We start from the raw sequence: 19,577 nt of genomic DNA, 5'->3' as shown, positions 1-19,577 counted from the left end.
GCAAAAGAAAATTCCCATCCAGTTTTAGCGTAAATATTTTTGTGGCCTCTTCTAGTCATAGCTACAGACAGGCATCATCCCCTTGGAGCAGCTGGATGTCTGGCTTTTTAAAAGGATGAGACAAAACTCCCACAAGCATGGAATGCAATGCACAAAAAATCTGCAAAACACCCAAACCTTTGCTCAGACTAGAAGCCACATCTGTTGTCCAGTCAGCCAAAGTGCAAACTCTTATCCTTTCCCTCCAAGTGCTCCCCCTCCAACTCCATCACACACACAAAAAATGCAGATATGGCCCACTTTTTTCTCAGTGGGGAGGATTTACTATATCTCACATAGTTTTCAGTAATTACAATCCAGTAAGTAGTAAGACAAAACTTAGTTTTATAATGGTATTTGAAGACTATCTAGAAAGACAAGTTTTGCAGGATTATTTTTGTCCAGTTATAAATAACAAAATCAGTTTCTGCATCAGTATTGAAGTTAAAGCAACGTATCTTAGCTTCCCCTCACCCAAACACAACACTCCTCAAATGTCCTATTAACTACAATCTTTGTTAACCTTCATTATTGTACTCAAAGGTACACGATACCAGTCTAGAGCTGCTATTATTTCTTGTATGATTTGGAACTAATGCATCATCATCCCAATTTCCTCTCCCCCCTAACAGGCAAACAAAACCAATAGCAACAATCTTCCATTTGGAAATAACTGCTATTTGCAAGGTGTTCAGGGTATTCCTGACACCCAGAGAATCTGCACCAGAAATCTCAAAAGACTGCATAATGAGCTGATGTTTTAAGTACAAAACATAAGAAAGCAGTTTTTGCAGACTGCATGTCAGCCTTAGGCTTGTTGTCTAGTCATTTAAGTTAAGATGATCATCAAGGTTGTTCCAAGTTGTATCAGAAATGAGCAAGCCATTAAAAAGCACACACCACACACAAAAATTGAGGCTCTGTGGATCAGGAGGTCCATTCCTTATGCCTCAACACCTTTTAAAGGTGTGCTTTTCTTCCAGTAACTGGAAACCTCTTGTGAGGTTACTCAGTTTGTTTTGTGAGATAGCATGAGAATAAAGCATTAATTTCTTGCTGGTTGCAGAAATTCATATTGTAAAGCTTTGAACAACTTTTAAAAAAAGAGTTATCCAGGAGAAAGTATCCCCCATTTGCTCACAGAAAGCAGGAATAGCCTGATTATCAGAGAAACAGTTAACTAAGTATTGAACCACTTTATGACTTCCAATAAAGCACAATTGCTTTGTAAACAAATCAGCTACACCCCCTTTCCCAAAGAATACTCCAGAAAGAAACAAACAAAAAAAAGAAACAAACCCCAACAAAACCTCTCAGAGCCATCATTCATGCAGTAAATGCAACAACAAACAGAATAAATTTGTCGTTGATACAGAATGACAAATTGGAGCAGCCAATTAAAACACTTTGGCATGGATTTGTAGGCTGGGATTCTCCTGTCCTGAAAAAACACCGAGCACTGTCCCCAGGTGGCTAAGAATGGCACCAAGTTAACACCTAGGAAATGCAGGGCATCTCACCAGACAAATTCCAACTGCAGCTCTGGACCCACTGCATTTACTGTCCTAATGAAAAAGTGGAATATTCCATGGATCCCATAGGAATTGTGTGGCTTCATAAATTCCTCTGTGAACATTGTGAGCTTGGTTGATGTGTGCTTTCTCTACATTGCCTAAAATGTGCTTCTAAATAAGTAACAACTCTGAAAGTTTTCCAATGCTATTCTTTGAGAATAAAGTTATTTATTGTGAAGCTTTAAGTTCACATGGGGCTTCATTTTAGAACAGCTTATCCAGTCAGTTCCTGATAGCAGACACATTATTAAATCCCATCACCCTGCATACTGGAATATTCCCAGGAACTAACAAAGTTTACACACAAGAAGTGGACTTTGATTATTACATTGCATTATAGAATTGCAGCATGGAAGCAACAAGTATGAGTACACCTCTGTAAACTCACTGTGAGATGGAAGAAACTAAAGAATGAGTCAGATTATGATGGGAAAGTTTCTAACTTTATCCAATGTGATAAATTTGAACACCTGGTGTAGCTCAAAGCAGGGATGTGAAGGTACAAATAACTAACAAAACAAAATAGATTTTTTTTTTCTATAAAGTTCTACAAAATCTAAACTCAGAACCCAATTTACCACACAATTTACCATAAGTTTGCTGCAGAATTAAATCAAGAAAAGCATCATGCTCTCTACTTTTAAAGTATATATACTTGCCTCTTGTTTGTTCTGAATAGGTACTGCTTATAAAGTAACCTTAGTTCAATCAGATCTTCAGTCAAAAAAGAAAATAAATAGACACAAAATTATAAAAATTAGAGACATATCCATAACAGCTACAGAAGTAATTGGCCTGACATCTTAATAACTTAAGTAATACAGAAAACAGCCACAAAACCCCCAAAGAAAAACAAACGGGCAGTTTGTGTTAGTTTGGCCAAAGTTTTGCTAATATAGAGTCGACCAGAAAACACACAAATACTGGCAACAAACGGCAGTTTCATATTTAACATCAGTACAAACCGATCTCTGAGCAGCACAAGATAGGAAAGAAGGTTTTACAGGTAGCAGGGACGAGCCAGTGCTGCTGTCAGCCGAGTGCATCTGGCAGCAGGAGCTCGTGTGCCAGTATCCCCACACACACACACACACACACACACACACACACACACACACACACACACACACACACACACACACACACCCCCATCGGGAGAGCTCTGCTGCCAGCGGCATCACCCAGCCCATCCCCGGCACTGTGAGCACACTCACAGCACTCAGCTCCACTCCAGGGGTGGAGACACCCACACTGCAAAACAACAAGCCGCTATTCTTCCTCTCCCGGCTCGCGTCCCTGCGAGCACCCCGAGCGCGGGCTGCGGCGGGGGAGCTCTGCCGGCCGAGGGCGGCCCCGCGGCCCCTCAGCCCCGCGCTGCCCCCGAGCTCCCTCAGCGAGCGGCGCTCCGGGAGCGGCCCCTCACGACCCCCACCTCACTCACTCACTCACCCGCCTGCCGCGGCCTCCCCGGGCCGGCCGCGCCCGCCGCGCCCCGGGCCGCGCCCGCCGCCTCCCGCCGCTGCGGCCGCCCCGCTCGCCTCGGCCGGTGCCTGTGCCCCGGGCGCGGGCGGCAGCGGCGCCGGCAGCCGCTCCCCGACAGCCGCCGCCTCCCGCACGGGAATAACAGGAAGGGAGCGGGGCTGACCCCGGATGGGGAAGGCACCGCCCGCCGGAACGGGAACCGCGGCGGGGGGAGGCGGGAGCGGGCCGGGGAACGGGGTGTGCTGGGCAGACATGGGCTCGTTCTGCCCCGCTTGTTGCCCTGATGTCGCTGACACCCCCGCGCCCTGCACATCGCAGCGTGTCTGGCCCAGTCTTGACCCTTTTCCCACTTGGACCGCCAGGTTTCTTTACAATCAGCTGCCACTGGCATCGAGTCTCTGTACGTGAGTCCGGTGTTCTGTTGAAAGAGCGGCCCGCCAAGCGAATGCCCGTACGAATTAGAAGTCGAAGAGAAATAACATTGTAATACATACTCCCAAGTGGGTGTGGGTTTTCAGGGTGTGAAATGAGAGCGCTAGGCTGGGGTACCTCGTTGAGAGCCAACAAGATGCAACAAGTGAGGGTGGCACTGAGGTGATGATAGCGAGGAGGGACACGGTTAACCTGCGTTATTAATTGTTAAGGCGTTTTGGCAAATCACTCTATTGTCAAGGGGTATTTATCCTTTCAACAACGGAGATGGCATAAGCAAGTTTTGGAGCCAGGTGTGAACATGGTGAGGGCGTTGGTGAATTCTCTTACTTGGAACAGTTCTCCAAGCCCCAGGGTCTAGCATGGGGCCATGTTCACAGCCGTGGGCAGGCTGAGATGCTGCAGGCAGCACTGCAGTATGTGGGAGCACCAGAGCAGCCGTGCAGGGCATGGCAGAGCACACCCTGCAAACCCAGGGCAGAGCAGGCTCTGGGAGCATTCCTGCTGCCAAACTGCCCCTTTGCTGCTTCAGCTCCTCATCACCACGGCTCCTAATTCTGACCTGCAGCATCCTTCCCAAAGGGAGCCTGTAAGAGAGCCAGAGAGGGGATTTCGACAAGGGCACGTAGTGATAGGACAAGGGCGGATGGTTTTAAACTGACAGAGGGAGATTTAGATCAGATATTAGGAAGAAATTCTTGACTGTGAGGGTGGTGAGACCCTGGCACAGGCTGCCTGGAGAAGCTGTGGCCGCCCCATCCCTGGAATTGTTCAAGGCCAGGTTGAACGGGGCTTGGAGCAACCTGGGCTAGTGGAAGCTGTCCTTGCCCATGGCAGGGGGGGTGGAATGAGATGCTCTTTAAGGGGCCTTCCAAGCCAAACTGTTCTGTGATTCTATGAATCTGACAAATTGATTTTTTTTAAAGAACTAACAAAAACTAGTAACAATCAGTGTGTCAAACCAATGGATTGCCAAGTGGGTTGGCTGATGGCTACTGTAAAATCTGGGTGATGGTTTCAGCCTGTAGCGACTTCTCAGCACTTTCCAATTCCACAAAACGGGAGAAAAATCAACAGAAACTCCATATGCTTTGAAACAGGGTGGCCCAACCACACAGGTGAGGCCTTGGTGGCTCGAGGGGAAATCATTACTCATTTTGGCTGCAAGCAGCATGAATAAGGAGATGGTTATATATGCAAATCAGGTTCATTGTAACGTCTGCTGCGGAAAAAAAGAAAGATAATTATGTTTTTAAAAAAAGATTAAAAAAATACAAAATACTGTTGTGCAGAAGCACGGGTCAGGAGTGAGGACCATGTGAAGCAGCTCCTGGAGGGTGTTTTGCCCGCGATGCCCAGCAGCGCTTGTGCGGGGCGGTTCGCAGCAGCGGCGGTCCCGCCCCAGCCCGGCCCGGACTCAGCCCCGTCCCGCCCCCGCCGCCGTCACTTCCCGCAGCTGAGAGCGAGCCCGAGCCCGGGCCCGGCCCTGCGAGCCCCGGGGCCGCGGTAGGTGCGGGGTGTGCGCGGGGGGCTGGCGGGGCTGAGCTCGGGGGTGTCCCGGGGATCCCGGCCCGGTGCTGCCGCGTTCCGAGCCGTTCCGGGGATGCGGATGGCTGTCCGTGCCCCTCGGCTGTGCTCTGTGCCTGCCCGGAGTGGTGCGGCGCTGCCGTGAGCTTGCGGCGGTTCCCAGGCTGTAAGGTAGCAGGGGTTGTGTTTTTAATTGCTCTTCAGCCCCCGGACTACGAGGCAAGCAGCTTTGCAGGAATGCCTGCGAGGAGTCGGGATTTGCACCCTGGTTTCTGATACCCCCGTTGACGAGTGGGATGGTTCTGGGTTGCTAAATGTACATCCCCATCAGCGGAGGGTCAGTGCACCTTAAGGTAGAGCTGTGCATGCGGTGTGTTTGTTTGGTGCTGCCTTCAGTCCCTGCAGCGTTATAAAACACGCTGCCTGTGAGGGGGAAGGGTGTAGGCCCAGTCCGTGGCCAAAGGAAACTTTCTGGCACAATTACGTTAAGAGATGTCCATGTATTGATAGATGAGCGAACTTGAGAAGAAATGCTTCCTGTCTCAAAGACAGAACAGTGAAACTCACAGCTTGTTCACCATTTCTACGGCTTTCATCTCTGTTATTAGTTGCCTCAGCTGCATTTAAAAAACAATTCTGGTGGGAACACATAGATTTCTCACTGTGGTTTATTCTTTTCTCCAAGCAAAGTCACGCCATGCCTTCCCATCCTTAGATGTGAGGCCAGAGCAGCTCCTTTCCCAGCCCTGTGCTGCTGTCAGCCCGGGAGGTTGCTCCCCTTTAGGTGGGCATCACCAGGCTGTGGCACTCATGGAGGCTGGGTCTCCTCCTTCAGTGCTGCCCTTGGGACCTTGGGATGCCCCAAGGAAAGGAGGGAGCCCCTGTGCTCCTCTCATCCTCTCAAGGACAAGTGGCATGGTGTGGAAGTGTATCCTGGCATGGCTGAGCTCTGAGAGGTGCTGTCCTCAGGCAGCGTGGCTCCTCAGCTCACCCTGGAGAGCTGCAGGTCCTTACCCTGCCTTGCGCTGTGCTGGTTGGGGTCCCTGGTGATGGAGGTGCCTCATTCCTTTGCTGTGTCCTAGGGTAAAGGTTTTACAGCTTCTCATGTGAAGGGAAAGGAGGAGTTAAAAATATTCCTTTTCCTTCTCCTGTAACAACCAGCAGTGGAGGATTAAAGGGACCTGGAAATACACTGATTTTTTTTTTTTTTTACTTATAAATAATACCAGTAAGAGAGAAATGAACATAACTTGAGCAATTTCAGTGGTTAAAGATCACTGTCAGAGGAAAACCAGAATTACATACATTGCATAAGCCAAATCAAGAAGTCTTACTATGGAAATTGCTCACGCAGCCTTAATTTTATCTTCGGACAACTGCTTACTTTAAGAAACAGTAAATGACCTTACAGCTAAAGATTTTCTAAGAATATTACATTATACCTTTCCCCCTGTAGATATAGATCCTGTAAGCACTGTTTCCTCTTGTATATGACAAACCCCATTTGTGACAGTTGCAGGAAAATGCAATGCAACAAATGCTCATGCAAAATTAAGCAGATGAATCTCAATTGCTATTTACTGTGCATCTCTTTATGTTGTTCTATGAAGTATTTGGCTATAATTTACTCTCATTTTAAGGTAAGAGGCCCATTATACTCATGTAATAAAACTGTGAAATTAGCTGGCATGCTTACCTGCTTGCATAGTTGATTTAAACTGCCTTGATAGGCCTGTGTTATGATGTATTTAACCAACATGAATAGGAACTTGTTCCATCTGTAGTCCCCCAGAAATTAATTAGACTGTCTACAGAATACTAGTTGAGGAAAATAAATATTAAAAAGTTGTCTTCTGTTCTGTTTAACCGGGGTCATGTGTGCTGAAAATAGGAAAGGGGTTAGGTAACACAGAATTTACACTGCTGGTGGATGATTTGCAGCACCGTTCTTGTGTGTCCTCTTCTTTCCTTGTGGTGGATCCCAGCTCTGAAATTTTGCAGAGCCTTGGTGGTGGAGGAATAATATAAACATGAATACTCATGGTGGCTCTGTTACTGCCTTAAAACATTGTCCCCAAGCCAGTGAGACTGCCTTTTTTTTTAAATAATTTTAATTTTTTTCCTTACCTTTAATATTAGTAATAAGTGAACTGCCTTCAGTCTTGTATTAGAGTAAGTTTGGGGTTGAGATAAACATTTCAGAAATGATTTTGTCACTTGAAATGCTTTAGTCCCATTCATTCATTTAAATTATGTTTTATTTTTCTTAACAGAACAGATCTCTCTGGGAAGAGAGATCCAAAGATAACACAGTACCTAAAATTGCAGGCTTCAACTGGGATTTTCCATAGCTTGAGTGTGGAAGGTATTTATCTTCAGCTAATTTTAGCAGATTGAAAATCCCGGAAGTTACCCCAGATAAATGCTCTCTGCTTCTGCAGGTTCCTAAATGCCTTTGAAGTCCCTATTTGCTAAAGCGACTCAGGAACAAAGTTCCTTGGTGGCATTTCATTTACTTTTCCCTAATTTTCCACAAGTGTTGCTTTAAAATGCAGATGTGTCTCTTTATTTGCTTAAACAAATGAACAAAGCCCAGAGCATAAACATGGTTGGTGCCAGTGCAGCCCTAGCTGGGAGTGATCTGCAAAGGCCAAGATAATGCTTCTCTTGATCCCAGTGTGCCACTGAACAGGATTTGTTATGATAAGAAGCTAATAAGACATGAACAAAAGTAGCTATGCCTGAATTCATAATGTCACTGCTCTGTATTATTCTGGGGATGTTCATCTGAGCTGTAGATGTGATTTATAAACTTTAATTAAATAAATCTCTCAGAACCTCTTGTTGGAAATGTGGAGCTAGTTCTAATAACTTGAATTAACTGAGAAATAATTGAATAAAGGTTAATATGAGATAAGTTCTCCATTTTGCAGAAGAAGATGTAGCTTTAAGTGTTGCATTGCTTGTAGTTAGTAATGGAAATGTGAAAAATAGCTCAAGGTCGTTCAAGAAGACCATGGGAGAGAGCCCTTGGGAGCTGAGTGTACAACAAGGTGTGGTCCAGCTCATTCCCACTCTTTCTCTTTTGTTGTGTTACTGGAGAAAAGCTTTTCCTCAGGAAAGTCTCTGTGAGTGTTTGAGGGATAGATGTGTTTATGTATTTGCATCTACCTGTGTACAATAAATCTGCTTTGAAGTATTTGGATTCTTTGTAAATGTTCATTGCAGTAGTCTGCTGTAATATTTGTTTAGGTCTTGGAGAGTGAGCTTGTCCTTGGGCTTCCAAAGGAGCATGTGGGTAGTGGTTGTATCCCCCCAGTGACACAGCTGTGTGCTGTGCATGGTCCCCACTTCTCATGGGCATGGAGCAGTGGGGAGAGTGTGCTGTTGTCAGGTGCTGTGGGTGTCAGGAATCTTCACCTGCCAGGAGGGTGCCAGGGGACCCACTTCTTATATAAGTGTCTTGTAATCTGGCCCTGGTTGTCTGGGATGCTGCTGTTCCCGTGGGCGGCAAAGTGTTGCAAACTGACTTTATCCTGCTTGGCATTTTGAAGAGGCATGAAGTAGAGGCAGTGGAGTTACAGGGATTGCCCCTGGATCCTTGATGTTCCTGTTCTTGTTGCTTATTTCAGCATTTATGTCTTTCTGGTCTAGATCTAAAGAAGACTCCTCCTCCTTCAGCAGTAGCATGCCCATAGTCTTCCTGGCCAATGATTCTTCTACAGCAAGCAGGACTTCTTCCTCATCCTGAGAAGCCTTCATCCCTTCCTATGTCAGTGGCTACCAGGCCAAGAGCCAGCTCACCACTGTCCCCACCAAAGTCTCTCGGACTGGGGCCTTCCTTTCATCACGCACAAGAAGAGGAACTTGCCAAGGTGGTGGAGCAGGACCCTATGCTGGAGGAACTATGTAAGCCCCTGTCCTGTAAGCTTTGCAATGTCACTCTGAACTCGGCCCAGCAAGCCCAGGCTCATTACCAGGTAAGGAGAGCAGCAGGAGGCTCAGCTTTTGGGGCTGCTGCATCTGCAGCTTGTGGAAACATTCCTGTGCCAGCACGAGCACTGCCAGCAGCGTTGCTGTGGCAGCACAGAGGGAAGTGTGGGCTAATGCAGGAGGACTAACTCAGCTTCTCGAGGGGGTTTTGAGTGCTGCACACGAACAGCAGCATTCAAGTTGCTCATCTGGAGCTTCCTCTGTACCACCTCATGGAGTGAAACTGCTCTGTAGACATATCTTCACCCTGCTTGGATTTGCTGGCTGTCCAGACATGCTGCACTGCTTTCATTTAAGGTGTTGTTACTGGGGCTTTTTGCAAAAACGCTGTCCATGGGGACAGAGAAGTGGTGCCAAGATGGCATGGGTGAAAAAGCAGACACTTGTGATTTTTCCTTTGTTTTATGCAACCTGTATTTGACATCTACACTAGTTTAGTAAAATTGACCTTCTGATTCTAGTCATGATTTTGGGAGGCCTGGACAGGTGTTTTCTGCTGGATCCAGCTGTGCCACTAGGAGAGGGGCTGCTGCCATGTGTTTATCAGGGTCTCCTTTCTGAGGCTATGCACAGCACTGATCTGGTGGGGCCTTTTATGCAAACACTCTGATCAGCTGAGTTGGCTCAGATCAGATTTATTTTGTTTAAGCTGATCTTGTTGACTTGTCTGAAATAGGGTAAGGACTCTTTGCATATGATTCTTGCTGAAAGATAGAACATGTCAGCCTTGCTTTACCCCATTTTCCTACACCCTCTCTGCCTGATGCTGTGTTTGCATGAGTTTTGGAAATAGTGACTTCCTCCACCAGTGAATGCAAAAGGATGGTTGTCCATAACCTCAGGACACCAGACCCAGATTTCAGATTTGCTGTTGGCCCTGAAAAAGTGATATCTTGCTAGTGAAGGGGTAGGTTGGATTGGTGTTACACTTGTAACATCTTATTTCTGCAGAATTTCTGCCATGGGGGGACAGAAGTGAATTTTTACATAACTTGCATTTGCCTTACTATGCATCCACAATATGCATATACATAGTCTCATTCTATCAGGTTTTCAGAACACCAAAAACACCTATGGTATGTGCTTTTCAAGAGAAAATAAAATATGAAGTGGGTTCTAAGTTCAATCTCATGCTTTAACTCAAGCTTGCAGTCTCGTGAAATCTGTGTTGTGTGTTCAGGTTTATCAAATAACCGTGCAAAACAGTTGATAGTCTTAAAACACAAAGTATTGGTTTTAAGTGAAATGGAAACATGGAAAAACTAATTGTAAACTTATTGAGAAAATCAGCTGAAGAGGGGCCCCAGTCATTCTAGGTGTTGAGCATTTTGCAGAAAGGGAGGAATGCCTGGATCTCTTAAATTCAGAGCTGGGTGACAGCTCCTTTACCTGAGCTGCCACCTTCATGGCACTTTCTCATTTGAGTCTCTGGATCCTTTGTCTTTCAGAGTAAGACACTATTATCAGGACAGTGATTAATCTGGGTTATCTTTGCAGGGGAAAAACCACAGTAAGAAGCTCCGGAATTACTATGCTGCCAACAGCTGTCCGGCCCCTGCCAGGATGAGTAATTCTGTTGAGCCTGCCCCACCTCAGGTTGTCTCCCTTCCAACTCAGGTAAGGCATGGCAAAGGGACTGAGATCATGCTTGCTTGTCACCTAACCCCAGTTAGGATAACCAGGTCTCAGGTTTTGAGGATTACTGCAGGAGTTGGGAAAGAATTTTCCTTGTGATGGCACAAGATGGTGGAAATGGCCTGTTGTGAGCTGTTTGCTTTCCTTTGAAGATGCAGATATTGATCTGCCCTTGCAGCACAATGTTGGACTTCAAATGTTCTATTTCTGCCTGGCAAATACTTTGATTGCTAGGTAAGTCTGATGTGCTGCTGATTATAGCTGTGTAAGGGCAGCTATAGAACAGAATTGCTGGAATTGGATTTGGATGTGAGGGTGTGGCATCCGCTCTGCACAATCATCCCTCTGTTGTGTGGGGGAAGCCTACATGGAAAAAGTGCTTTGGTGCTCCTACACCCACTGCCCAGGGCTGTTAGCTAATTCCTCTTTTGTTACTCCTTTTGAAGTGCTCATTCCTGTGTGCAGAGTGAATGGATTGTTCCCTCAGTGATCCAGATTAATTCTGTTTTGGGCACATTAGAGAAAAAAAGAGATGTTTTTTGCTATCTCCTTCTAGAATTCATCCTTTGGGTTTATCATGAGATGTGACAGCTCACCTGGCTTTTGCCTGTGACTGTGCAGGGAAGCACAGCTGGGCCACGGGGATTGAAGCTGTGCCTGTCAGTCCCCACAACATAAGCCTGTGCTGCCTGTAGGGCAGCAGAGATCATTTGTAGAGTGGCAGACTGTTCCTGGCCAGAGAGAGATTTGGCACCGTGTAAATTGGCATTGCAGCTCATGGATGTGAACTGGGATGGGGTGGGGTCCTGCCCTGGGCACAGGGATGTGGCTGCTGTACCTGCCAGGGCATCTGGTGGTGTGGTTTTTAATGGAGGAAATGACCCATGGCAATAAAAACACCTCTAGGGCCATGTGAGGGTTCACATTGTAAGCTAGAAATCAGAATTGCTTGTCTCTAAGTTTGAGCAGTGTCAAAGGAGATGTGAAAGAATGTTTGTTTGTCAAGTGCTGCAGTGACATGGCTGCATGAATCACTGCTGCTGCACTGTTTACAAAACACTTTTCCCTGGATGTTTCGTGCTGAGGAGGCATGGTTCCTGCCTGGATCATTGTATGTGGTCTGACTGCACAGACACATGAAGGTGTCCTTCACATAGAAGGAGCTACTCATGTGAGACTGGCTTCTTCCTTTGAAGTCTGGGTCCAGGTGTCCTCCCACCTGAAGATTAAGGATCAGAGGTTCGGCAGCTTTGCTACTATTTTTTTTTCCTCTTGCTGTGGTCAGGGAGCTGTGTAAAGGCAGGGTGCTGTGGAGAGATTAGGTGGACTGTAAATAGGAGAGAGAAGCACCTCTACCTTTCAGTGGGTGTCCTCAGAGTGAAAGTCGCTGCTCATCAGCTCCCAGCAGTTAGGAGTTAAATGATTGCTGTGATGTAAACAAGCCTCTGTGGCTGTTGCAGAGCTATTTGTTCAGATTGCTTTTCTCTCCACCTCAGGCCAGGAATTTGCAGGCTCTCCTGGAGGCAAGGCAGGAACAATGCATTTTGTGTAAGAACACTTCAGGGACAACGTGAGAGTGTCCTAATCCACGGGCTTTAATTCCAGCTCTCCTGCTGTCTGATGAGGACAGCAGTGGTCTCAGTCCCTGTGATTGAAATATTTCAGCTTATATTTAACCTTCTTGTGTTTCACATGCTGTCTCTCCCTTTGCTGCTAGATGGGATCCAGTAAGCCAGGTGGCCGAGTGATCTTGGCTACAGAGAATGATTACTGCAAGCTTTGTGATGCCTCATTTAGCTCCCCGGCTGTGGCACAGGCTCACTACCAAGGGAAAAATCACGCCAAGCGGCTGCGTCTTGCAGAGGCACAGAATAACTCGTTCTCGTAGGTATTGTTCAACCTCATGCTCAGGCTGAAAGCGTGTGGCAGTGTCTCTGGCAGTCCTTTTGTCAGAAAGCTCTGAATTGCAGCTGTTCATATTTGTTTAATCTGCAGGGATGCCTCGGAACTAGGCAAACGAAGGGCAAGGAAAGAAGGGAATGAATATAAGATGATGCAGAACAGAAGAAACACGTATGCGGTTCAGAACAACACAGGTAACTTGGAGCTTGCATCTATTCTGTAGTTGGAATAGTAATTAATAATAAATAGACTTTGTTTTCTTCTGTTTCTGAGGTCTGTTTTAGCAGAGTCAGGTTGTGAAAGGAGCTGGTCCAAGCTCTGCTGATCCTTCATATCTGCATGGTTTTTTTTCCCCAGCTGCTAAAGTTGCTTTGTTTTGTCAGCCTGCTTGTTAGTTCTTTTTCTCAGTTTGTAACTTAATTTACCATCTGCCTGTCTCTAAGGCTGCTCTAAGTGGTGACAGTTTTCCTGCTTTATTTTCTTGGCAGGTGGCCAGGTGCTTGACTCCTACTGTGGTGCATCAACCTGTACTTGCACTCCCAGGACCAGAATAAGAGAGCATGTTAGCCTCCCTCTAAGACCATCTGTTCCTAGCATAGAGTCCTTCCTCAGGTGTTAGATACTAACTTAGCCTCTTTACTATGATTTAAAGACTGTATTACAGCCTCCAGCCGGGCATCTATTTTTCTTTTTCATTTTGAGTTGTTTTACAAGTACACATTAGCTGTAATCCTGATTCCTGGTGAGGCTTGGTTTAATCACGTCATTCTAATCACTGTCATGTGGAAAAGATAAATCTTTTCAAGTTCTATTAAATATCATTTTGTGAGCTTTAAACTGAGGCAGCTTGTTACAATCAAAAGACTGTTCCGGTTGTGGAATTAGATGGCTAAGAAAAAAAAGTATTGATTAATTATTAAATTATTAAATTAATTTGTTAAAAATTATTAAATTATTAAAAATTAAATTATTAGATTCCTGATTTTCAATGAGACTGGGGCATTAAGCTCACTCTACTACTTTATAAAATTCCAAGTGCTGTCCTGTGTGCTGCACCTCTGTAAATCTGGAAACCAGCAGAACAGTTGTGGGGAAATGAATGCTTGACTCTAATCAGCTAAAGAATCAAATCTTTAATTGAAAAGCAGACATTCATTGGACTTAGGCATTGTCACTGAGCTGCCTCAAGCTTTGATTCCTCACAGGTAAACCAGGCTTTTCTGTTGGCTCCCCAGGTCCCTACTTCAACCCGCGCTCGCGGCAGAGGATCCCCCGTGACCTGGCCATGTGCGTGACGCCCAGCGGGCAGTTCTACTGCTCCATGTGCAACGCTGGGGCCAGCGAGGAGCTGGAGTTCAGGCAGCACCTGGAGAGCAAGCAGCACAAGAGCAAAGTGTCTGAGCAGCGCTACAGGAACGAGATGGAGAACCTTGGCTACGTCCAGTGACGTGCCGCCCTTGGTAGTAGTTTGCAACTAGAGCAGCTTGTCTCTCGCCTGCTGTTTGCCACGTGCCCTGCTTTGTGCTCCATTGGGTAGGAGTATGCTCTGAGCTGTACATGTAACACCTGCAAACTTACTGGTATGGTTAGGTTTTTTTTCTATCATAGTCGGCAGGATGACGCTGTGCAGGACATGAAGTGTGTTTTGGTGTTTGTTTGCTAATTATCTAAGGCTCTTCATTGTGTTGAGTGGCGGGGAGGAACTGTGTCTTCTCCCCAGCCTTCTGCATGAATATGCAAAGCCCAAGAAGTGCTGGAAACTTCTGTGGTCCTACCACATGGGTGGACCGTGTGCAAAGCCCACTCCCCTCTTGGCACACCACAGAGCAGTGCTCCAGAATGCTTCCCTACAGCAGACTGAATCTCTGGGCAGCTTGTAAAAGAGGGGAAGGAGTAGGGCCTGTGAATGTTTGAATTAGGTGGTGTGTTTGTCCACACTTTGCTGCTTCTGGCCCCCATTACAGTCCAGAGTAGGTTCTTTCCACATCCTTGTAGAAAGGCTGTGCATACCTCTTCTCCTTGGAGGATCTTGCCTCTTACTGCTTCCTCTGCGATGCAGATTCCATTCTGAACATCTGATATGGATTTCAGCTGATTAGCCCCATTCAGAAATACTCTTCTACTCTTGATATTGTTGCCTGGACACCTTAATATACCATGGGTGTAGCTCATCTCCCTGATCTCTGGGGATCTCAGTGGCTTAATGAAGTGAACTGGAAAGCAAACCTGCTCAGGTGAGATGTGCTGTGCTCTGATTCTGCCTTAGAATGAGTCAGGTTGAGAATGGATAGAAGGAGCTCTCAGCTGTGATTTCTTTGCATGTTGATGTAGAAGGGAGCAAGAGTTGGTCTCTGGCCTGCAGTCCTTGCTCTGGAAGAGCAGAGCTGTCTGGACTCTGGGTAGTAGATATTGGTGTGTCCCACTTCCATGCCATTCCCTGGGCTAAGCCTAATGGGTGTTTATAGAGCAAAGATGAAACTTCTAGCTTTGAACTAGAGCTACCAATATTGGTTGACTTCCCCCCTGCCTTTCTTTTTCCATCTCAGGATGGGTTTTAATTCCATTCCTTGATGTATACTTGACTGTTCCAGGGACCATCAAAAACCCAAAGTTTTGTAGGATTTAAGTATCAGCTGTTTGAGTAACAGCTTTTTGGCCTCATGGAAGTATTCAAGAAACTTGTTAAGCAACTTTTGAATTGTAGACAAACTCAGAAGGTGTGTGTGTTTGTTTTGATATTCCTTAGCAAAAGTAGGAAGGGGAAAAAGAGCAGAAGTAGGGTTGTTAATTATTCTTCTGCTTGTTTGGGTAGATGTGAGGAGCTGTGATTGGAGTCCAGTTCACAGTGTCATTAAAACATGGTCTCCAGTGGCAGGTGCAGCATGTAGGTGGCTTTTGTTGGACCTGATCCCCCACTGTGCTGCTGGAACTGTGCACTGGTGTAGCTTCACTGACTTCAGTGGCAGGTGCAGAGACAGGGTCCAGGAAGCACCATGGCTCATCTCTCACCCCTCCTCAGGCAGCTGGAATTAGATGCAGCTCCATTAGTTTCAGTAGGATTTTAGCAGGGATGAATTGTACCTAGTCCATAGTGTTGAAGGTAGCTCCCCCCCTCCTTTTATTGCCATTCTGATCCTGCCTCTTGCATTCCAGAAGGACTTTCTGCTTGCCTTAAAAAATGAAGAATGAGTAACAAAAAAAATCCAGATAGTCTTTATTCATCTTCCTAGTCCGCCTTCAAAAGGTCTGTTGCACTTGGCTGCTTTTCAGAAATTGACTTTTGTTTTCTTCAGCTCCCTGAGTGAGCATCAGGGAGCCATACAATCTGAATGCAGCCTTCCCAAATCCAGGCAAGGTGAGTGCTTGCAAAGTAGTTGAACACAACCCCCTAGATCATTCTGTGCTGATCCTTGCCCTGCAGATAGAGGCAGAGGAATGGGTGTCCTCATGAATGGGATTCCTTCCCCTCCTTTGTGCAAAACTCAGTTACATGGGGTTTGTGCCCTGCAGCAGGTGAGAAGATAGAACAGGTGCCCAGGTTGTAGAGCACTTACTCAACAGTTCTGACAGCTTTGTAAATCTGTTTCTTCTGTGCTTTCCTGCCCCTGCCTCACCCTCTGTGTAGCCTTGAAGAACATTTTACCTTTCCAGAATCTCTCATCAGCCTTTCCCCTCATCATTTGTGTTGACAGAAGGGCTCTGGTTTTCTCTCTGTCCTGTCCTTAGGTTTGCCAGTCTGACACCACTGTCCAGAGGGACAGAGGGAGTTAGATGAGCCTTACCACAATGTGCTTCAGCACAGTGATCCCTGCGTTATGGTTAAACGTCCCTCTGGCTGTAAATTAAAGCATGGCATTTCCTACAGGCTGCAGTTAGTAGCAGAAGAACAGCCCTTTGTGAAATATGAGCTGGAGGAGCTGTAGGTACTGCTGCTGTCTGGCTTATTGCTAGGGATGAGGAGGCATTTTTGCTTGCTTTCACATGTCCCAAAAATCAGCTGTTCACCACTTAGCTTTGGTTACTGCTCCTACTCCCAGCCCAGCCATCTGCTCCTCATTTGGCATTTCCAGTGACTGCTGGATGTGTCAAAACCTGGTTTGCTCCAGCTGTGCAGATGTGCCACAGCCCAGCCAAGTGCTGGTGCTTTTGGGAGGGTGTGTGAGGGATGTGCAGGGGGCTGTTCTTGCAGGCTGCTCTCTGCTTGGGGCTGAGTCTGGCTTGGAGTGGTGACTCCAGTCTGCTCTGAGCAGAGAAGCCTGAATCTGCTTTGTTCTGTTCAAGGGAGTGCAAGTGGATGTGATCATCCTGGTGATTTCAGAGTGGTGGCCTGTAGAGCAGGTGTACAGCAGGCAGTGGGACTCAAGTAGGACAGATTTCCTCCCTGGAAGGAAAAATGTCTTGCTGGGAGAAGCAGCTGAGACTCACTTTGCCCCAGTGCTCTGTTGTGGCCCTTCCTGCAAGCTACCAAAGCTTTCCTCTCCCTCTTCAGCATTGCTTAGTGGCTTGTGATCTTCCCACTCCCCTTTCAGCATAGGAAGTTGCTGACTGCAAAGAGAAAACACCCAACCTCCCCATTATCCTTAGGGTTCAGGACAATCCAAACTCATACTTGTCAACGTTAGATACTGAATAGATCCTGATTTTATTTCATTTTGTGAAAGGTGTTCTCCAAACCATTGTTCAAAAAATACTGAAAACACGTTCTGGGCAAACCTTTTGACATAGATGGGCTGGGGAGAACACTGTACAGCTGAAGTGCCATTTTCCAGACCCAGTTAATCTTTTTCTCATGTTAAACCAAGTACCAAACCCAAGAAACAGGACTTCTGTGAAGCTGTCACATTGGCCAGTAGGTTAATGACCTTTGCTGCTAGAAACAAAATGTAAATCAATATGTTCATATTTATTTTACTGTGCTGACCACTAATTGATTTGTTAATATTTAAGGCATTATGCTGTAGGTTGTTTTTAAATGGAGAAATTCTACATCGCACTTTGCTTTTGGATCAGAACAATTATTTATTGTATTTGTGAAAATGTTTTTCCTCCCCCATAGCTATTTTTGTCTTTCCCTTGATGCAAAAAACCCAACCAGACCCAAATAGCAAAACCCACCCCAAATCCCCCCAACCAAATCTGACCTCTGGATCTTTGTTTCTTTTCATGCTAAACAAAATGGGGATTTCCTTGCAACTTGATATTAAATGTCAATTTCCAATTAATTTTTCCTCAAATGATTCCTTTGCTAACTCGGGATGTTATTTTTAGAGACACAAAGTTCATGCTTCATTTAAACATTCATTTCTTTTAAGGCAAGGAAGTAAACCATGTGGAATCCATGAATTTGTGAGGAGTATGAAAGTGATACTATTTTCTTTGTATTAGGCATTAGCTTTTGTTTTACATTCTGCACTAATAAGTCAATCTGTTATAATCTTGCCTAACATTGGTCTATTTTTGACTTCTTGCTTTCTTCATGCACATTGAAAGGAGCCCTGAAAACTTCTGTGGAGTTGCTTAGGATGGTCATCAGTGTAACAAAAGGCAGATTTTTTTCTGTAAAGCTGCTTATTTCCTTTCCTAGATGCCCATTATAGGGCATTAGAAGGGAAAGCTATTGCCATAAGCATGGATTCATATTTTAGCTTACTAATGCTTGATGTCCCTTTGCTACATTACTTAAGTGATGCTCTCACTGTAACCAATGGGAATTTTGCCTGGGTCAAGAGTAAATGAAATACCCAAGGCAAAGATATTGTGTTGGCTGGGGCCAGGCAAGGTACATTGCTAAGTTTGTCTTTTACTCCTCCATTTGGATTACAACACTCTTATGGTTTTGCTTTTTGAGGACCATTGATCTGGTTCTGTAAGGATTTGGTCTTGCTCCAGCTAAAATAGTTTGAAGTAACCTTGACTTTAGTTGAGTTAGGAGCAAGGCTTGAAAACCTTCAGGAATTTCTCACTGCTGATGTTTTATATGTGTTTTTTGTTTTGTGATTTTATTTTTTTTTTTTTAATTTTACAACCACATATGCAAGGATGCTCTGGATGAGATGGAGATCTGTTGCTGATTATGGAAAAACAAATGCCATGGTTGCCAAAGGATAACAGAAAGTGGAGAAATATGTGCCTGATTTGTTTGAAGCTAGTGTCTAAGCTTCTTTTATTTTGAGCTGGGCTTACCACCTGCATAAAGTTGGAAGGGAAAATAAAATCCACTTTGAAATTAATGTGGTCAAACAGTAGTTCTGGGAATCTCTCCTTCAAAAAATGTATCACAGCTAAAATTGTGTCAGCTTACCTGAAATATCTGCAGATAAAGATAGAACTGAATTTTTGAAAATAAAATCAGTTTCCCAGTTTGTATTTTGCAGGGGAAAGATTACTTGATTTAATTTCCTTCTGCATCTGTCCAGCAACACTATTTGCAAGTGCTTTGAACATGTTTCATCTGGAGCCTTCTTGTCAGGTTGTTTTGTACATTTTCCCTTATTTCCTTTATATTGTACTGACCCCCGTGAGGGAATACTTGATGAAAATGAATTTTTTTTTCTTCTTCATTATATAATAAACCATATTGCTCTTACCATTGCACAGCCCTGATGTTTGGTATTGCTACTGCTCATGGCTGGACTGGGAATGACTGGCTTAGCCCAGCACTGAGTGCAACTGCATGAACATGTTTTCACACACTGATAATGGATTATAATTCAAGGTAGAATTTGTTACTCTGGAGGAGGGTCAGTGTACTTCCAGCTCTTACTGAAAGCCAGCTCAGAGCTGTCTTGGCTTTGGGAGGGTTTGGGAGTGCTCAGCATCTGCAGGATGGGAGCCAGGAGGGACACAAAAGGCTCTGTGTCTGTCTGTGCTTTCCCCTTGAGTGGACATCACAAGCCTGCAACAGCCCCAGGCTGAACCATGGACTGACTTTCAACTCTGGCTGTGAAAAGGTGGGGACAAGCTGAGCCTGATACTTACATTTGCACATTTTTT

At 45.5% G+C, this 19,577-nt stretch overlaps 2 protein-coding genes across 3 annotated transcripts in view; one reads left to right on the top strand and one right to left on the bottom strand.

Moving 5' to 3' along the window:
* The window catches only part of PIK3CA (phosphatidylinositol-4,5-bisphosphate 3-kinase catalytic subunit alpha), a 35,763-nt gene extending 32,645 nt beyond the window's left edge, over positions 1 to 3,118 (bottom strand). The window contains exon 1 of the mRNA XM_030954338.1: positions 3,063 to 3,118. The gene's annotated coding sequence lies outside the window, so the exon portion shown is untranslated. The remainder of the gene's footprint in view (positions 1 to 3,062) is intronic.
* Positions 3,119 to 3,342: 224 nt separating this feature from the next.
* On the top strand, positions 3,343 to 19,171 carry ZMAT3 (zinc finger matrin-type 3). Of its 2 annotated transcripts, none has more exons than XM_030954767.1 (6): positions 3,343 to 3,495; positions 8,709 to 9,034; positions 10,545 to 10,664; positions 12,400 to 12,566; positions 12,678 to 12,778; positions 13,820 to 19,171. In XM_030954767.1, the coding sequence occupies exons 2-6, from the start codon at positions 8,765 to 8,767 to the stop codon at positions 14,029 to 14,031; spliced, it is 870 nt and encodes a 289-aa protein (XP_030810627.1). In that variant the 5' UTR covers positions 3,343 to 3,495; positions 8,709 to 8,764; the 3' UTR covers positions 14,032 to 19,171. The 2 variants fall into 2 exon arrangements, with proteins under 2 accessions (XP_030810627.1, XP_030810626.1); XM_030954766.1 differs by lacking the exon at positions 3,343 to 3,495 and adding an exon at positions 4,964 to 5,033.
* Positions 19,172 to 19,577: the final 406 nt, after the last annotated feature.

The sequence above is a fragment of the Camarhynchus parvulus genome, chromosome 9, assembly GCF_901933205.1.
Source record: "Camarhynchus parvulus chromosome 9, STF_HiC, whole genome shotgun sequence".
Lineage (NCBI taxonomy): Eukaryota > Metazoa > Chordata > Aves > Passeriformes > Thraupidae > Camarhynchus > Camarhynchus parvulus.
This window is presented reverse-complemented; position numbering and strand designations above follow the sequence as displayed.

Bases quoted from the DNA above. Each gene is read 5' to 3' on its own strand.
- ZMAT3 (XM_030954767.1), top strand. From the start codon at position 8,765: ATGATTCTTCTACAGCAAGCAGGACTTCTTCCTCATCCTGAGAAGCCT. The intron at 9,035-10,544 runs GTAAGGAGAGCA...TTATCTTTGCAG, and splicing joins AAGCCCAGGCTCATTACCAG to GGGAAAAACCACAGTAAGAA. The intron at 10,665-12,399 runs GTAAGGCATGGC...CTTTGCTGCTAG, and splicing joins TTGTCTCCCTTCCAACTCAG to ATGGGATCCAGTAAGCCAGG.